Genomic DNA, 19576 nt, shown 5'->3' with positions numbered 1-19576 from the left:
CTTGGGAGAGGGGAGCATCTGCTTGGTTGAGCCACCTGGGATGGAGCACCTGAAAGAAGTGAGAGTTCGTGAAACCAATGGAGCTGGGGTTTCATGCTGTGCCACTGGGCCAGCAGGAGAACCAATGGGCCAGCTAGACTGAACATAGGCCTACTTCCTCATCTAATTCTAAGGAACTTTGAATAGGCTCTTCACATGAGCTGTGTAACTGCCACTAAGATTCTCAAGTGAGACCCTTCTACGAGCTTCCTTCTAGGGGTGGTGGTGGGAGAAAGAGAAAGGATTCATTTATGCTTGAGAGTCATAGGAACTTTTGAGAGTGGCAAGAAAAGACATAGACATGTAGCTACAATCTTGACTTTAAATTTAATGAGAAAGGTGTCTTATAAAGTAGTTTCACAGAGAAACAGTACTCTTTCTACAGAAGTGTATTCCTTTATTCTTTTTCAATGGCTCTCAACCATAAGTGCACCTTAGAATTAAATGAGTAGCTTAAAAAAATTCTCAACACCTGGGCTTTTCCTCAGACAAATCAAGTCAGAATCTCTGAGGGCAGTAGAGACGATGGAAAAGTGGGAATGGCACTTTAAGAGCAGCATATTAATGACCCCTCTAAATATGGGAAATGTGTTCTCTGAAAATATCCTGATTTTCTTTTTTGGGGGGGTAGGTGGGGGATACTAAATGTTTAAGGATTATGTTGTTAAGGATTGTCATCTCTGAGATACATTAAAAAGTACTAGAATATAGTTCTTTTTAATGTAGAAGAGAGTACCAAGGATTAATAAATTAGGGGGTAGATATTAGAGAATGAAAGAAATATTAATTCTGAGAATATTACCTAAAATACATGGCAACATGTTGAAATAGAAAGATCATAAAAGGTTGCCAGTGAATTTTAGACAGTAACCCTCATTGAATACCAAAGTTGTCCTGTTTTTAAAATTAAAATTCTAACTTTAATTATCCAAAAAATGAAGTTAGAAATGAGTGGATTGAGATTTCTGATATTAAAATCAATGAATAAAATTGGTTTATGTGTTTTATCTGTCACTGGATTGACTTTGTTAGACTCCAGCAAAAGAACCACACTAAAATGCTGGGAAGGATGAAGGTCTTCAGTTAGATAAGAGAGGTTGTAAGGAAATTGTTTCAGCACAAACTTTTCTGTGATTAAAAAAAACAACAACATTGCTTTAAAAAAAAAAAGAATGAAGTCAGAAATGACAGTTTTCATGAAAGTTAGTATTTGCAAAGAAATCCAAAGGTGAACTTGCGTGTGTTTGGTCAGTAGCTTCTTGCATAAGATCCATTTCTACCTGAGAATGGATTCCATCCATTCACAATATTTACATCAAAGTACATTGCTGCCCTACATTTTGTGTAAATTTTGTGTAAATTCTCACTTTGTGTTACACCTTGTAGAAATTCTGGCCTATGAAGTCTCAACTTCAATGAGAGACCATACTAGGGCCTCACAATCTTTGTAGTGCAAAACTTTGTATGCTTTCATAGAATTATTTTAAAGAGTTTCCGTGACATATGATTACAAGTTTCTTAAAAAACATTTGAAAGGTGCTAACTTTGGTAACAGGTTAAAAAACAATAACGAAAAAGAACTGTGCACTAAAAAAGGGAGTATTATCCTTCAATAAAAATAATAACCGAGAGGAGAGGCGACAAATGGAAAAGTTTGGTTTTCCTTTGATGGTGGTGAGTTAGTAAGTACAGTTCTAAGTTTTCTACACAAACTTCACTTTGTTCTCTTGGCTATGTAGTTTAGGTAGTAATTTTTAAAAATTGAGTTGGTATATGCAAAAATACATTTTTTGAAAAGTTGGTTGTATGCTTTTTAACTTGGGTAAAAATGGATGATTGACCCATTAAGTTTCCACCACTTACTAAAAAGGGTGTATTGAACATTATGTGAAAAGAACATTTAGCAAGATTGCTGAAGTACCTGTATCTTTACTCATAATTTCACTTGCTGAAGTCTAATTTTTTTCCCCAAAAATTCTAAGAATTTTTTCTTGAACACAGACTAAACTGAACCAGAAATAATACTTCTATGACCAAGTATGGTAATTAGTACAGCAAAATGCCATACATTTATGGGACAAGTTAGCCCTGGGGTAAAGTTACACACAATGTTCAATTGTAAGCTCTGGCTGAGTAAATAACTACAAAAGGAACATGTTTTTCCCCAAACATTTAGTAGGTTGGCATGGTCAAGTTTAGTCAGGTAAACACGTTTCATAAGTTGTTTATTTGCAATGTTGAATTCATTTACAATACTTGGTGGGTTTTTCAAGGCCAGGCTCCATTGGCATCACCGTATGGCTAGCACTAGCACCCTGCCTAAATATCCATGATGAACACTCCATACTATTTGCTGAATCAATACAGTGAAATTCCATGAGTCCATTCCTGATTACAATCAGTTCTGCATGCCATAATTTTTCTTCATGCTCTAAAACTTTATTGATTTACACACTTTTTTGGTACTACCTTAAAATTCATGCAAACAGAACTTTCCAATACGTAAAATGAAAACACACGTACTGTCAGTGCTATTTTACCAGTTGAAGAGTCTTTACCCATTTTAGGATGTGGGCTATATAAAAATCTGCTTGTAATAAAAACTGAAGACAATTGTGACAAAAATAAGGATATAATATTAAAATAAATCAAATGATATACAGTACTGTCATTCTGATACAGAATTTTTACACAGCAATATTGATACAGGTACAAATGGCAGGATGTCAAGCAATCCATTACAATAGACTTTTTGGTTACAAATAAAGTTTAAATTACAACTCAATACCAATTTAAAAATGGTAACTTGTGTTATGCCAGATTAAAATCAACACTTCCTTTTCAAGTGACATTTTCTGCAACATCTCTAACTATGAGGCTTTAAAAAAATTAATTTACAAAAAGAAAGAGAAATAAATATAATATTGTATTGGAAAGCCTTAAAAAAAAAAACTCTCAAATTTGCAAATCTGGACTAAATTTTGACTGAAGTCCACTTGCATAGACAAGTTCAGTGAAAGTTTAGCAGCAACCCAACCTCTACTCTTTATAAGAGAAGTCTGAAGTGTCTAGTTCAACTACACACTCTTTTCACTGTTTAAGTATCAGGCAAAAAGCTTGATTCTCATCAGTGATTCTATCAGCAAGCTAAAGGATATGGACAAACCACTCCCCCTCACCACCATACACACACTTTAAAATGTCAGGGGAGTAGAGAGAGAAATGGCAAAGAATAAAATGAGGTCCTTAAAATTCTTCGAGGAAAGAAACTAATGGTGAATAAAAATGTGTGTGTGGTGGGGCAGGGATGGGAGGAGGAGAATTTTTAAAAAAGTTTCTGTAACAAAATATCAAATTCTTATTCTCGTTTTTGTGAAAATGGGCGAGTTATTGGCATAAAAAGGCAAACCAAATCAAAACACAAACAAGGAAATGAGAACCAGTTCCACAATGCCTTGTATGTTACATTTTTTTTTTTTTACCTCAAATTAAAATCTTCTTTCAATAAAGAGAGGTCATTTGAAAATCAAAGACAGAAATGTTGCTTAGAAAGTTGAGGAAGCAACAGCATTTCTTTCTGGCATATTATTTGTTTGGCACAATCACAAGTAAATAGACTTTACAGACATCATGTGGCTGTTCACATTTAAAATTTCTACTCTAAAGTGATTACTTTCGGGCTAAACAAACAAATCGGTTGAACGAAGCCCGTAAACAGGCTAAGCCTGGCATACATGGACACGTGTGATGCATTCTCCGCCCCAAAAATGGAACCTAAAATAAAAAAGAAAAATCAAGTCAGAACAGGAAATGCAAAGAACAACAACAACAACAACAACAAAACCCCAAAACTATTCTTGAGAAACATCTGAATAATAATAGCTAGCGTTTATTCAGTGTTAACTAGTAATCAAGCAATATGCTCAACTTTTTATGTATTATCCTTTTCCATCCTTCCAAACACTTTGTGAAGATGGCAAATACTTTAATTATACTCATTTTACAATGAGAGACTGAGGCAGAGAGATTAGTAACTTGCCCAAGGTTACATATCCAGAACTTGAAGCCTGGCTGGCAGTTTGACCAGAAAGACTAAGCGCTGACCATCATTTTTAATTCTTTTTATAGTGTCTTGCTACTGAAGCTCCTCAAGAGCACCACCACTATGGGCATGCCCACATTTAAATAACAAGCAAATATAAATTCACTGACAATGAGCAATATATAAATTCACACGTTTGCACGCAGGTGTCAAAGGAATCAAAATTCTGGGGTGGAGGGAATGAGGAGAAACAAGAGGAAAATTAGGGACGGAGGGAAGCTCAATTTGCTGAAATGGAACAAACTAAACCTCGGCTTAGGGAGAGCCAGCAATGAAAGTTCAGCTTCATTCCGAGAGTCATTCAACTAATTTTTCTAAGAGCCCTGCCCATGCCATCAATAAAGCTGGGTTGAGGAGGGTCAGCTAGCAACTGGCATCGTGGTTCTCTGTGCTAGGGGCAAGTGGAGCACACTCCAAATATATATGCTTTCTAGAGGCAAAGAGCAAAAAAAAAAAATGCTTCCTTTCCTAGGAATGGTGCCTTCTTGAGAATCTGCCTGCTTTGCAAGTGATGTGGAGAAAGTTTAACACCAGGCCTAGAGGTGGTGAGAGTCAATGAATTTGAATGGCAAATCACTCAGATTCAGGGTAATGCAAGGGAGGCAAACTAGTACAGACTCATGCCTCAGGAATCTTCTATAGTTTGCTCATAGCAGGAAAATGCATCCTTCTTGTTTTTCAAACTCAAATGCTTTATTGGGTGTCATGCTAGTTTATTTCTTATTCTATTCCACCAAAAGAGGCCGCCCCACACCAACTATCTGCCCTTATGAGAAATCTGAGATGCATCTTCCAGATGCTTTCTTAATAATTTTGTTATACATAAAAAAAGAAGAGAAAGGAAGAAAATCTGTCTGCAGACAGTGGCAGAACCATTCTAAACCTTATTTTTGGGTTGAACTGATAGAACAGACCCAATTCTATGGTAGTCCAGCAATGGTCAAGAATAATTATTCTGGATGTTAACTTTGAGTGGTACCATGCTCATGTTCTTCTTACCTCCTTTTTTCTTTTTCTTCTCTTCCTCTTTCTTCTTTCCTGCCTTCCATTTCCAAAATGGTTCTGGAAGGGCCAGGGAGATGATTGAGATCAATAAATACAAATGGAAGAGAGAGAAGCAGTAGGAGAGCAGGATATGTATGTGGTGAACAAGCAGAGCCTTCCCAGTTCCTTTGTCTTTTTTGAAAAGGCATTACTTTCAAGGCTCTAACAACAGCATCCACACACGGGTACCATGGCCATTGGCACCATGCAGACTTGTACTCAGAATGGTTCTGTCACTGTGTGTGTCAAAAGATAGATACCTGGATAGATGGCTTTTTTGTTGCCATAGAAATATGTAAGAGAAGGCAGGTGCATCTGGATTGGCTTGGACAATTACAAATGGATAGTATGAGAAGTTACAACCAACGAACCTTACGATCTGTTCTGAGACTTTGAAAGCTTCCTTTTTGCCGAGCCTAAAACTGCTACATGGGCCAGAGGTTCTCCATTGGGGGGTGATGCTTCCCCCACATCCCCAGGGGACATGTGGCAATAACCAGAGGCATTTTTGTTTGTCACAATAGGAGGCAGTACTATTGACATCTAGTGGGTACAGGTCAAGGATGTTCTTAAAGATCCTACAATTCTCAGGACAGTTCTCACAGCAAAGAATTATCTGGCCTAAATGTCAGTAGTGCTGAGGTTGATAAAAACTAATACAGGCAGCAATCTCACGAAAAAGGAGCCTGAAGTAAGTGAACTGAAAATTATAGCAAGCACGTCAAACTGTTACACATGGAAAATACCATGCATGTTTCTTCATTCATTCAACAGATATTTATTGAGTGTCACAAACATATCAGGCTCTATTTTAGGTGCTGTGGATATAGCAATGAACAAAACAAAGAAAGCCCCTGCCCATCATAGAGCTTAAATTTTATTTACAAAAGATAGATAATCAGTAAAATAGTTTCAGCTACTAATAAGTACCCTCATGGTGCTTATGGTCCTGTGCATTATGACACTGTGGTCACTCTGGTTTGTCAGCACCAAAAGCAGTCAGAAAAAAAAAATAATAATACCAGCGGCCTGCCATAGGCCAGGCTTCATAACGCATTGTGTATGAATGTCATATCAAACCTATGTGTCAGATTTTCTCTTCCAAATTTTGCTTTTCTCAAATACTACCATGCCCAGACTCCAGATTCTTGTGGAAGGAGACTGGTCTGTTTTATTTATGAGCACATAACACTTAGTCTGGTACATAGGAGATACTCAAGAAAATGTCAAATGCCTATCTCCTTCTCCCACCCCTGCCCCCACCATAGGCTGTGACCTCTCTGAAGGCAAAAAGACAACCATCTCAGGTCTTGTGGCCTTCCCTCACCCCACATACTGCCTCTCGCCACTGAGCAGGCCCAAAGTGATTCATACCATTGAACAGAGAGATGGATTTACCGTGGACCAAAAGAAGCCAGATGCCCTTGTTCGCGAAGACCCCTTCAGGGCCTTGAAGGGACGCTGACAATGTATTCACAAGGTCATATGTTTTTGTGAACATTTAAAAATATCTCTATACTATTCATTTTCTTATTGACGGCACTAAGATTGTATAAGCCTCACCTGGATCTGCCCCAACCGACTTCAGCATGATTAGACTCTACAGCAGGTCCCTCTATAACAGGATGCCCTTTTCATATTCTAATCAAACCCAGTCCCTTTTTCAAGTTCCAGTCTGTGTTTTTCCCTTCCTCCCCCAAGCCTTTATTAACTACACCAGCCAGTAGCAATTTTCCTCTTCCCCTTTCATCTGAGAGTTCCTGATGACAAAGACCATGATTTCTGAGAATATGATATGCTCGGGAGATATTTGGCCAATTTCTTGACTGGCCCATTCACTTCTAGATCTACACATATTGTGACAAATCTAATAGGTAGATAGTCACCAATGCATGAGCAATTGTTTACAGAAGACACATATTCAGATGTGCAAACATAGTCAAGGAGCTGATCATTCAGTCCAAACTTGGTGGTTTATTTTAGAATCAACTATATACTCAATTCAATGTTTCTATTAGCCTAGAACTCCAAATAGCAAATTCCAGAAGTTACCAAGGGAGAACATTCAGAACTTTAGAGAAAGAATGATTCTTATCTATTTTCAGCACTTTTTAAAAGAGGAAAAAGCACTGAATGACATGAAACAAAATGTTTTTGATTCCTCTCAAAACAGAGTCAGTTATGTTAAAGAAAGAAATATAATGAGATACATAAAAAGCCTAGTCATGTGACATTAAAAAAACCAGTCCTATTATAATTTTATTTGTAATAAAGCCAGTTTTGTTACAACTTATTTCAATAGAGGTATATAGTTTTTAAAAAATCAAATGGTAGAATGGTGCATAAAACGAAAACTAAAAGTCCCACACTCTCACAGTTTCTGGTTTAATAATTATGTATCTTAATTTGGTAAAGTTTTAAATTGTTTCTTCCAATTTTTTTTGGAATATGTATACGTCCATATAACCCTGAATATATAATTACTTATCTCCTGCTTGTGAGTAGAGGGTTAACATGGGGCCTGGGATGATGAAGGCCACCCTGACACTGACCTGGGCATTCAACTGCACTGTGTCCTCAGAAAAAATGAAGGAAAACAGTTTGGAACAATGCGTTGGCCTCACTGTTTGTCTGGAATTGCACTTGGGTTAGGGGAGCTGCTAGCATGAAGGCCTGGGGTCTCTGGGACAAGGAGGGCATAAAAGATTTGCAAGAAATAAGAGTGGTAGATTCTGTAGATCAAGGGGACCCCCCCCATACACCTTGGCTCTCATCTTTGGTAGCCACCAGGACCCCATTGGATAAGAGGGCAAAGGAAGTTGTGTGCTTGGGTAGCTGCTGAGCTCCCAATGAAATGAGGATGTTGTATCTCCTATCCTGTGTCCTGTAGACTAGGTTAATGTAGTATTAGACCAGTGGTGCTCAACCAGGGTGATTGCCATTACCCAATCCCACCCTCCAAACTCCCCCCAAACCTTTGGGGGACATTTGTCATAGTCTGGTGACATTTTGATTGTCACAACTAGGGAGCAGGTAGAGGCCAGGGATACTGCTAAACATCCAACAATGCACAGGACAATCCCCAACAACACAGAATTATCTGACCAAAGATGCCAATAGTGTTCGGATTGAGAAGCCCTGCATTAGACGAAAACACATTTATGTCAATTATTAGCATATTGTGCTCTCTTCCACTTCTCTTTCACTGCATGTTGTAGTTATTTAAATTATATTTTAGTTGGTATTTAAAAAAAAATTTATACTTCACTCTGAAATTATAATTATGTTTATAATGTTTCGTCATAGGTCGATTCTAAAATAGAAACAGGTAATAATTTTTTAAATCTTCCATTTTCTTTTTACATTAACAAAAGACCCAAGTTTTAATTGGAATTTTTTCCTTCAGAAAGGAAAATGTATTGGTTAAGTTTTGAAGCACAGCTAAAAAGAAAAAATAAAAGCAAAACTTATGCTAAAAATGTTGACAAAAAAAGTGGAAAATTTTTTTAAAAAGATTAATTTTTTGGAGGAAACAGTAAAGTTGAAAAATTCACAAAATAATAAGCAATAAAAATGAAAGTAATAATCATATAGTTAATTATAAACTTCCAAAGCCAACAGGTAAGCAGAATGTGATGGAAAAGGCTGATCTTTGTAAACTCTGAAATTAGTAGAAATTAAAATAGAGGTCTTTTAAAAATAGCAAAGTATTCCCTGTAGACATATGATTCAGTAACTTTTTCTTAATTGTTTAAAAATTAATTGTTAAAAATGAAGACATGTTAAAACTATTATTTGCCTAAAAACGTGTTTAGAAAACATGGTCTCTTTAGATGGGCTTATATTTTACTCTGCTTTTGAATTATTAAATGCAAAGTTAAAAGCCATACAATTATAAAAGTATAGCCTAGCAGTCAGTGACTGAAAACTCTACAAGTTAATTGATGCATGTGAAATAAAATAGTAAAATGAATTCAGTGGTTGGTTATCAATTCCTACATATGGTTCTCATTTTCATTCAGTTCACTTTATCAAAATAAACAGACTTTAGTGGCTAATGGCTAAGCCAAACCAGAATGGAAAATTTAAAATTTAAACAGGTGTAGTCTTCACCCATTCATAGCATTCTGTTTTTAAAACACTAGTTAATTGAACAAGTTAATTCATTTTTTTTCTTTAACAAAATGGGGGGAGAGAGTAATGAACATATCACATTAAAATAGTATTTTCTATACAGTGTCTACATTTTTACTATCTACTAAGTCATAAACTTCAGAGCAGAGTTTCACCAGGACACATTTATAAAATTTTTTTTCTCGTATTGTTTTGAATACAGGTGAGAGCTATTTTAGAAGAAACTTGATTTTTTACCAGTATAGATTAATTTCATCCAGAATAAGTAATAACTCTGGGACTAAAAATAGGTCACTGAAATGACCTATAAAAATGTATTTTCCAGAATTAAATGAAATTGAAAACAACAACAACAAAAAAGAATAGAAAAAAATAAGTGTAACAAAGAGCAAGTTCTTTGAGAAGTTTAATAAAATTGACAGACCCCTGGCTAGACTCACTAAAGAAAAAAGAGCAAGGACACAAATAAACAAAATCAGGGATGAAAGAGGAGAAAATATGACAGACACCACAGAAATACAAAGGATCATGCAAGAATCCTATGAAAAAATATATAACACCAAATTTAATAACCTAGAAGAAATGGATAAGTACTTAGAAAAATACAACCTTCCTAGACTGAATCAAGAAGAACTGGAAAATCTAAATAGACTGATCAGGAGTATGGAAATTGAAATAACCATCGAATACCTACCAAAAAGTAAAGTCCAGGACCAGATGGCTTCATCAGTGAATTCTATTAAACATTCAAAGAAGATTTAATACTACTCTCCTCAAACTCTTCCAAAAAATCAAAGAGGAGGCAATTCTTTCTAACTCATTTTATGAGGCCAACATTATCAAAACCCTATAAAGATAACACAAAAAAAGAAAACTACAGACCAATATCTCTCATGAACACAGATGCAAAAATTCTCAATAAGATACTAGCGAACAGAATACAGCAACATATTAAAAAGATTATACACTATGATCAAGTGGGCTTCATCCCAGGGGCACAGGGATGGTTCAACATATGCAAATTGATTAATGTGATACACCACATAAACAAATAAAATGACCTTATTATCTAAAGCATGACCATATCGATAGATGCAGAAAAAGCCTTTGACAAGATACAGAATCTATTTCTGATCAAAACACTTAACCAAATTGGTATAGAGGGAACATACCTCAGCATAACAAAGGCCATATATGACAAACCCTCAGCCAACATTATACTTAATTGTGAAAAACTAAAAACCTTTCTAAGATCAGGAAGAAGACAAGGCTGTCCACTATCACCACTATACATTATTCAATGTAACATAGGAGGTCTTCCGAGTGCAAGAGAAATATATCAAGCAATCAGGCAAGAGAAAGATATAAAAGGTATCCAAATAGGAAATAAAGTCAAACTGTCAATATTTGCAGATGATATGATTCTCTACATAGAAAACCCTAAAGACTCCATAAGAACACTACTAGAAACAATAAGCAAATACAGTAAAGTTTCTGGATACAAAATCAGTGTTCGAAAATCCATAGCATTCCTATACTCTAATAATGGTCAGAAAAAGAAGTGGAAAAAATAATTCCTTTTGCAGTTGCAACAAGAAGAATAAAATACCTAGGAATAAATCTAACGAAACATGTGAAGGACCAGTATAATGAAAACTATAAGACCCTATGAAAAGAAATTGAAGAAGATACAAAGAAATGGAAAGATATTCCATGTTCTTGGATTGGAAGAATCAACATAATTAAAATGACCTTGTTACCTAAAACATTATACAGATTTAATGCAATCCCCATCAAAATCTCGTTGGCAGTCTTTAAAGAAATAGAACAAAAAATCATCAGATTTGTATGGAAGCACAAAAGACCCCGAATCACCAAAGCCATCCTGAGAAAAAAGAATGAGGCTGGAGGCATCACTCTGCTCGACTTCAAATTATACTACAAAGTGACAATCATCAAAATGGCATGGTATTGGCAGAAAAAACAGACATACGGACCAGAAGAACAGAATGGAGAGTCCAGAAGTAAACCCATGTTTATATAGGCAAATAATTTTTGACAAAAAAGCCAAAAACATACAGTGGAGAAAGGAAAGCCTCTTCAATAAATAGTGCTGGGAAAATTGGAAAGTCACCTGCAAAAGAATGAAACTAGACTACTGTCTATCACCGCACACCAAAATTAACTCAAAATGGATTAAGGACCTGAATATAAAACCTGAAACAATAAATTGCATAGAAGAAAACATAGGAACTAAACTCATGGACCCTGAACTTAAAGAGGATTTTATAAATTTGACCTCAAAGGCAAGGGAAGGAAAAGTAAAAATAAATGGGACTATATCAAATTAAAAAGCTTCTGCACAGCAAAAGAAACCGTCAACAAAGTAAAGAGACAACCATCCAAATGCGAAAATATATTTGCAAGCAACACCTCTGATAAGGGCCTAATATCTAAAATATACCAAGAACTCGTACAACTCAATAACAACAAAATACAAATAATCCAATTAAAAATGGGCAGAGGACCTGAACAGACACTTCTCCCAAGAAGATGTACAAATGGCCAACAAACATATAAAAAGATGCTCAACATCGCTATTAGGGAAATGCAAATTAAATCCACAATGAGATACCATCTCACACCTGTTAGAATAGCTATAATCAACAGGACAAGTAATAATAAACGCTGGAAAGGATGCGGAGAAAAAGGAACCCTCATACACTGCTGGTGGGACTGCAAATTGGTACAGCCACTATGGAAAACAGTATGGAAGTTCCCCAAAAAACTAAGAATTGATCTACCATATGATCCAGCAATCCTTCTACTGGTTATTGACCCTGAAGATTTGAAAACTCATATCCAAAAAGATATTTGCACACCGATGTTCATAGCAGCATTATTCACAGCGGCCAGGACATGGAAGCAATGGAAGTGTCCTATGATAGATGATTGGATAAAGAAGCTGTGGTACCTATATACAATGGAATATTAGTCAGCCATAAAAAGAGATGAAATACTACCATTTGCAACAAAATGTATAGACCTTGAGATAATCATGCTAAATGAAATAAGCCAGAGAGAAAACGTTGAAAATCCCATGATATTACTTACATGTGGGATATAAACCTAAAAGCAACAAACAAGCAGGACAAACAAACAGAGACCTATGGACATGGACAACGGATTAGTGGTTACCAGAGGGTAGGTGGGAGTGGGGACGGTAGATAGGGTAAAAGGAGTCAAATATATGGTGACAGAAAGACATCTAACTATGAGTGGTGAACAGACAATGCCTTACTGTTGAATTGTACACCTGAACTTACTGGATTTCAATGTCACCATAATAAACAAACAAACAAACAAACAAAAAATGTATTTTCAAGACAAAAATAACCAATAGGAAAAATTATAACATCGAGTTCTAGAAACACATTTCAAGTGCGTATCTGAATAGGGGGAAATTTCAGATCTGACATAAAATATTATTTTTTTAGTACTTCAGTTCTTTTGTCACTTAATTCTACTATGAAACCCTAATCATCTGTTATTATTAAAACTATGATTAAAATGAAAGCATAGAGATGTACCTGTTTACTGGAGAAGAATGATTTTTTTACTTGTAGAATTGATCTTGCACGAAATCTGAACCAGAAGCTACATAGGAACTGGAGAAAGAGCTTGTTTTTTTGTTGTTGTTGTTTATTTATTTGTTTTTGTTGTTGTTTTTTAAATATCTCAGATTTGGAAAACTCATTGGAACTATAGGATAAAGCAAATTTAAACTCTGGACTATAATCCCCTCTTATCAACACAAAACCTTTTGGGTTACTTGGACTAAAAAATGTTCAAATTAAACATGACAGCAGCTTTCATGGAGTACAGTGGTTAAGACCATGCACACGGTGGAACATTAGAAGGAAATGTCTAGTGTCTGCCCTCTGACCTACCATCTTGTGATCTTGACCTGTTACTGAAATCCACAGAGGCCTAACGTTTCTGTGTGGAGAATGTGATAAAAACAAGCCTACTTCACTGGCTTGTTGTGAGTATTAAATAAGAACTACATATACAACATTTAGTGCAGAATATCTGGCACTTCACAGCATTCAGCAAGTGGAAACTATTATTCCTGTTAATACAAAAATGGTTCCACAGATTTTGTCACTCTTCACTTGTTTTAGCAAACAGGTTGTGTGATTCTAACCTAAGGCATGTGAGGATATGTTAAAGTTGTACAAAGACAACATAATTCTTAAAGGAGAAGGCTGAGTTAAGAGTAAGCCTTTCAACGGCAAAGACTCAAATGTACAAAAAAATGACTCGCATTTGATAAGGGTGATGAAAACACTGAGATCAATGCCAAAGGCAGCTGGACCAGTTTCACCTCCTTGTGGGGGTTTGGCATTGAGACAAACAACTAATGGTTTAAAACCTTTCTCTGTTCTAAAATATCCAAGAATAAAAGCTTCATATCATGTTTAAAAATGACAGTACAGTCTTGAGTGATAAAACCACAGGGAGGAATATTCTAAATGTAACAGGAAGTATTTCTCAAGGAAACCACAGGAAAGCCTTATTCGGTCTTCAGATAAGTCCAAACAACCAGAGTCCCTATTACATACAGCTCACAGAGCTAAATATAAGCCAATTTATTTCATTACATTTATTCCAAGAAAGTCAAAATATTAACTGTTATCTGCTACTGTGGAGTACAGGGAAGATGTTTGATTTACTACAGTTTTAAACTCTATACTACATGTGGAAAAAAAAAAAGATAAAAAGTAGAGTTCAGTTTTCTCTCATAACATAGAGAGAGAACACTGCACAGAAACTGAGCTCTGCCTCCAACAAGCCACCTGGCCCAGGGCATATCCTTCAGTGCAGCTAGACTTCACTTTACTGCTGGGTTAAATGAGGATGTGGGACTAGGAGAGCAAGGCATTGCAACCCAGCATCCATGGGGGATTTTGCTAAGATCTTACTGTGCTTCAAAAGTTTTGAATCTGAAGGGCAAGGACTCTCTAGGCTCCCCACACTTTTCTGCTCCCTCCTTCCTCCCATCCACCACTTCCTGATGCACTGTAAACCTGTTTGGCCCCTGCAGACAGAACAGTCTGCAAGACAGCCTCTAGAGCCCTATCCAACTCTGCCATCGTATGGTCATACCACTTATTGTCAATAACTTTTCAAAAATATTAAGTCGCTATGATATTGAACTGTTAGATAATGAAATACAATGAAAATTAACTATCATTAACCTCTGGGATTGTGAACAATCTATCCTTTAACTAGAATATTATTTATGATATTCTGAAAAACAAAACAAAACACAACTTATTTACTTCTGTCTTCTCAGGAAGTCTGATATTAAAAGTCTTTTTAAGAACTTCTATGCTGATTTCTGTAAAGAAGTATACAGTGGTCTTATACATGTGTACATACATATATATATGTGTTTACATATTCCTAAATGCTTTTAGCAAATGCCTGTGTTTGAAATTATTTTTATGAAATGTCTTTAATGCCATTAAAGCAATTATATGAAAATGATCACTAGAATAAGGATGTTAGAGGACACTATTCTTTAAAATGGAAGGGGAGAGGAAAGAGGAGGTGATTTTCCATTGTCATCTTTTCTAATTTCCAATTTCAAGCACATTTCCCTGGGCTTCACATCAAACAGGCCTTGCTTGGAGTTAGGGCACCACAACATAAGAGAACCAACATGAATATAAATATACATACTAACTTTACGAGTCAGTGGATGGCAGCTGTCTCCTACTTTGCCCATAGGTGTACATATCCTTATGCTCTTAACCCAGATACTAACAGCACAGCACATGCCTCCACCACACTGGGGGTCCTTGTCGCAAGCCTGAAATTAAATAAACAGATAAATATAGATAGTGGGGAAAAGTCTTGCTTAGGAAATCTAAAATTAGCAATAAAATATGCACTTTAAATATCCAACTGTTACAATATTAGTAATCGCATATACAAAAAAAGAACTGTAATCTTCATTTGCTTGTACATATTTACCATAAAATCTAATTAGAAAAGATTTTCCTGGTTTTTAAAAAAATGGTGTAAAAAATTGCCAACGTGTTATAAAAATCTTAAATACAAGATTTAAAAAAAATCAGCTGTCGTTTTCTAATGTTTTATGGCTGGATTGGCTTTGAACTTGAAGAATGAGTCTATGTTACTCTTATACCACACATGGCCATTAGGAACCACATGAATCAAATCATAAGATTTTATAACTATTAACTGTAGAATACATTGGGCCCAATTTTAAAAAGAGATTTAAATAATCTATATGTAAGCCATGAAATGCTCAGACCCATAAAGGCGCTGATGTAAATTTTTGAAATACACATTTTCCCTTTCAAGTATTTGTATTTTGGTTCATGACACTTGATGTTTCTCGCACCACTGGCTTGATTGTCACCATTTCCACTTTAAAGAAAGAAACCTCATAGGTTAAGAATGGACAGATCAAGACTTTTCCCTTTGTTACCATTTTCTTCCCCAGTGAATAACTTGCAAAAAGACAATTATTGGCTTAGGAAATACAGACATGTACTTTACAAAATCAGTTGAACTATTCTATCAGATCCATTAGATTAGGAAATGCAATTATCAACAGTGATTACTCACTCAAGTCACCTACTCCCAGTATAAAAAGTAAAAATACATATAATAATCTAAGAATCAACTGTAGAGGAAATTGAATTTCCATACTCTACTAAATAGAAATAATGAAGTGTAAATTTATTTGCATGAGAATAGATCTGAAGAACAATTGTTCTTTCCTAGAATCAACAAAAAATAGGATGCTTTGTTTAAATGGTGTTCAGTAATCTATTTCGCTAGCAATAAGGTAAAAACATTCTGTGCTACATATCTAAGAAACTAAAAAGTCTATAATTTAGGCACGAATTTAATTGTACATTTATTGGTCACAGCTAAAGTATTCCTTCAAAGTTCTTAGTTTTGGGGACAGCCATAACTTCTTAAAACAAATATATGGGCACACTCTTATTCATTACTTTTCATTAAAAGTGACCAACTATCTTGCTTTAGAATTCATTTATTTCCTCCACTAGAATTTTTTTTTTCAGTCTATGTAAAACAAGCATCTAGACAAAAACTACAATTTTCACCTTGGAGTGTTTGAACATTTATAGAAAAACATCTAAACATTTCCATTTCCCCACTTTTATCTGTACTCCAGAAATCATGTATACATGACCATTACACTCCATAAATGAGATGTTCGGCACATGATCTTTTCCAATATGGCTTAAACAAATTGATGTGAACATATAGTCATTTTATAAATGATTACATTTATTACCACCCAAAAAGTAAATATTTAAGGTGGAGGTTTCGGGCATTATTTTATTTCAGCAGTTGTTCAAGACCTTGAATTCTGAAGCCCCACCACCTGTTCTTATAAGACAATCAAAATCCAGCCAAAATCTTTTAAAATTCAATCAATCACTTGGATGTTTAACATCCTATAGACAATATGTCTAGATAAGTTACTTAGATTTTCCTATGACTCCAGATGGTTTCTTTCATGGAGACATAATTCCATTTCTTTATTGCCATGTTACGTTAGAGTATTTTTAAAATTCCCATTTCATAACACTGATTAAAATGACAACAACAAAAGAGCACACACAACTATATAACAAGCCTAGTCTAAATCTAACAGAGAAACATCCAGTGTGATAAAAATTTCATTTTGTAACAAGAAGCTTCAGTTCTTAGAAATATTTACAAAGAACTGCATAGGTTTATATATTTTTAATTAGACAGCTGTTTCCTGATGCCTTTCATCCTTAAACCACTGCAGATCTATTCAAACTGTGTTGTTCCGTGAATGGAACAAAAAGATACTTATATTGCAAAAGAATTTTGGGCTCAGAGGATTAGGAGAAATTTAAAATGAGTCAGCAGGGGAAGAGGGGGAAAACTAATCATGTTTCAATTCTCATGTACTAGAAAGACGTGTAAAAACTTTTTTTCAATCACACAGTCTGGCTACTGACAGAGCTATTCAAATATCTTTTGTAAAAAAAAAAATCCGTAAACTATTTTAATAAATATCACAACACTTATAATTATCTCTTGGATAGAACCAAATACTGTTATAGTACAAGGGCTTAAAATGTGCCCTAAGCCTATTAATTAACATGGAAACAATAGAGCTTTATTTTCTCAAGACAATAACATTTTCCTTAAATATAAATGTTATTTCATTATCTATGTATCATCATTTGAGACATGTAAGTTTGATTTATGAAATGATTTAATGGAAGCATAAAATAATTTCATACTTGGAAAAAAAGAATAATGCAGTTGAACAACAGCGTTTTTGCAGTTGAATGACAGCGTTTTTGCACTGTTGATGAAAAGTAGACTAGATTTTTAAATTTTGTACTGTAAATTCATCCTTCAGATCCGCACAAAGAAAACTGTTGGTGAGAGTAGGAGAAAACTGAACTAGTTCCTACTTCCAAACATGATGAAGACAGCTTCTCTAAGTTGAAACATTTAGATGACCACCTATTCCATAATTATGCCGGAGCACTGGAGGTGCTTAATAAGGAATTGGAAATGGAAACTTTTAAGGAGAATCAAGAGGCTGAAAAAAAGAAAAGCCCTGGGACACAGAAGGAAGCGTATGCATTGCTTTTCAAAACGCACACATGGCCTCGGACCAAGTTATTTCAAAGGGTTTCTGCGGAGGATGCATGAGGAACAAACTCTTTGACTACAGGAGTAGGACTCTCGGGATGTGGGATATTCGTTTTGCGCCTTTTCATTTCAGAAACGGGCCCTCAAATTTTAAGATTCCAGGCTGGAACGCCTCAAATAAAAAAAAGAAAAAAGTGCTTGAGAAGACTCTGAAAAAAACTTCCAACTGAATAGAAAAACAAACAAAACACGAGTGAGGTTGTGCAAATAAGGGAGACACAAGCAGGAAAAAGTGGTCATTAAGGTGATCGGGTGAAGCTTTGGTCACTTTTTCTTCCAGAGTGCGTCAAATGTCCCGCGCCGTCTGCTGCTTTGGAGCAGACCACTTTTCTAAATGCGCCAAGAGGCGACTGAGGCAGGTGTGCCCGCTCAGAGTGACCCTCCCCATGCCCCTCGCCTCCCCTTTGCGGTCCCTTCCTCAGCTCCCTGGGCACATCACGGGCGCGCCTCCAGGCAAACAGGTGCGCCGGGACCGCTTACCCCAGTGATGACGGCGGCGTCCCCGGCGGGTGGTGTGAGCCGCAGCGGCGGCAGCAGCAACAGGAGCAGCAGTGTAGCGCAGCGCGGGCTCCTCATGGCGCCCTCGGGACTGGCGGCGGTTGGGGGCCGTTGGGGGCGTGGGGCCCGGCGCGCTCACTAGAGCGCGGAGCAGCGGGCTGGCGGGCTGGCGGGCAGCTCCCGCGAGCCTCCGGGCCGTTATAAAGGCAAGCGCAGCGGTGACTCACGCCCGCGCCCGCCCGGCGGCCGGCGCAGAGGGCACGGCACGGGCACACCCCCACGCTCACACGCGCGCCCACCCGGGCCGGCGGGCTTCCAAGATGACACGTGCCAGCGCGCGGCGCCCCGCACCCCCTCCTTGGGCGCCACGCAGGCAGAGCCCCCAGCGCGGTGCCCCGCTCCCCGCCATTCTCTCCGCACAAGACTCGCCGCCGCTGCCTTCGCACGCGCTGGAATCGCTTTCCTGGGCTGAGACACACTCATTTGCTGTCCTGGTTTCCAAAGCTCCACGTGCTCAGTGCCGACAACTTGCAGCTCATTTGTTCTACAGATGTTTAGGAGGCGCCTACTACGTGCCAGGCGCTGTGTAGCCTCTGAATTTGTTCGTTTGTTTGGTAGGTCTTTACAGAGCGCCCGCTGTACGCCAGATACTGCCCCGGGTCTGTCCTCATGGTCCAATAACAGCAGAAAAGATAGACATCAAACAAATAAACTGGAAACGTGGAAGACCAAGAAAAAGAACAAAGGGAGAGCAAAGTTACCCTTAATCCCACATCCCTGGCGACAGTGAAGAGTTTGTCTTTCCAGCTGTGGGAGTCCAATTTATTTATTTCATTTCAAATGCTTTCCCTTTATGCTCACATCTGTTCCCGACCCTCTCCTCTCTGATTTTTCTCACATGCATTTCCTCCCTTCTTTAGCATCGCGCCAGCTTCAGGCAGAGCAGTTCTGGATGCTGCCAAAGGGAAATTAGAACGCCTGGCTTTG

General features: G+C 37.0%; 1 protein-coding gene across 2 annotated transcripts; it reads right to left on the bottom strand.

The window, feature by feature from the left end:
• Positions 1–3656: 3656 nt before the first annotated feature.
• PROK2 (prokineticin 2) lies at positions 3657–18670 on the bottom strand. 2 transcript variants are annotated; one of them, XM_006917471.1, is made up of 4 exons: positions 18572–18670; positions 15072–15197; positions 5141–5203; positions 3657–3813 (listed from the first exon to the last, which is right to left on the bottom strand). In XM_006917471.1, exons 1-4 carry the CDS (start codon positions 18665–18667, stop codon positions 3709–3711), a joined length of 390 nt encoding a protein of 129 aa, XP_006917533.1. In that variant the 5' UTR covers positions 18668–18670; the 3' UTR covers positions 3657–3708. The 2 variants fall into 2 exon arrangements, with proteins under 2 accessions (XP_006917533.1, XP_006917534.1); XM_006917472.1 differs by lacking the exon at positions 5141–5203.
• Between the last annotated feature and the right edge of the window lie 906 nt (positions 18671–19576).

Source organism: Pteropus alecto, unplaced genomic scaffold, assembly GCF_000325575.1.
Source record: "Pteropus alecto unplaced genomic scaffold, ASM32557v1 scaffold75, whole genome shotgun sequence".
NCBI lineage: Eukaryota > Metazoa > Chordata > Mammalia > Chiroptera > Pteropodidae > Pteropus > Pteropus alecto.
Note: the sequence above shows the minus strand (reverse complement) of the source record. Positions and strands in the feature narration are given on the sequence as shown.

Coding starts and splice junctions, on each gene's coding strand:
- PROK2 (XM_006917471.1), bottom strand. CDS start 18,667: ATGAGGAGCCCGCGCTGCGCTACACTGCTGCTCCTGTTGCTGCTGCCG. Junction 5,204..15,071: donor GCCATCCACTGACTCGTAAA/GTTAGTATGTAT, acceptor TGGCCCTTCCAG/AACCATTTTGGAAATGGAAG. Junction 3,814..5,140: donor GAAGAAAAAGAAAAAAGGAG/GTAAGAAGAACA, acceptor TTTTTATTTTAG/GTTCCATTTTTGGGGCGGAG.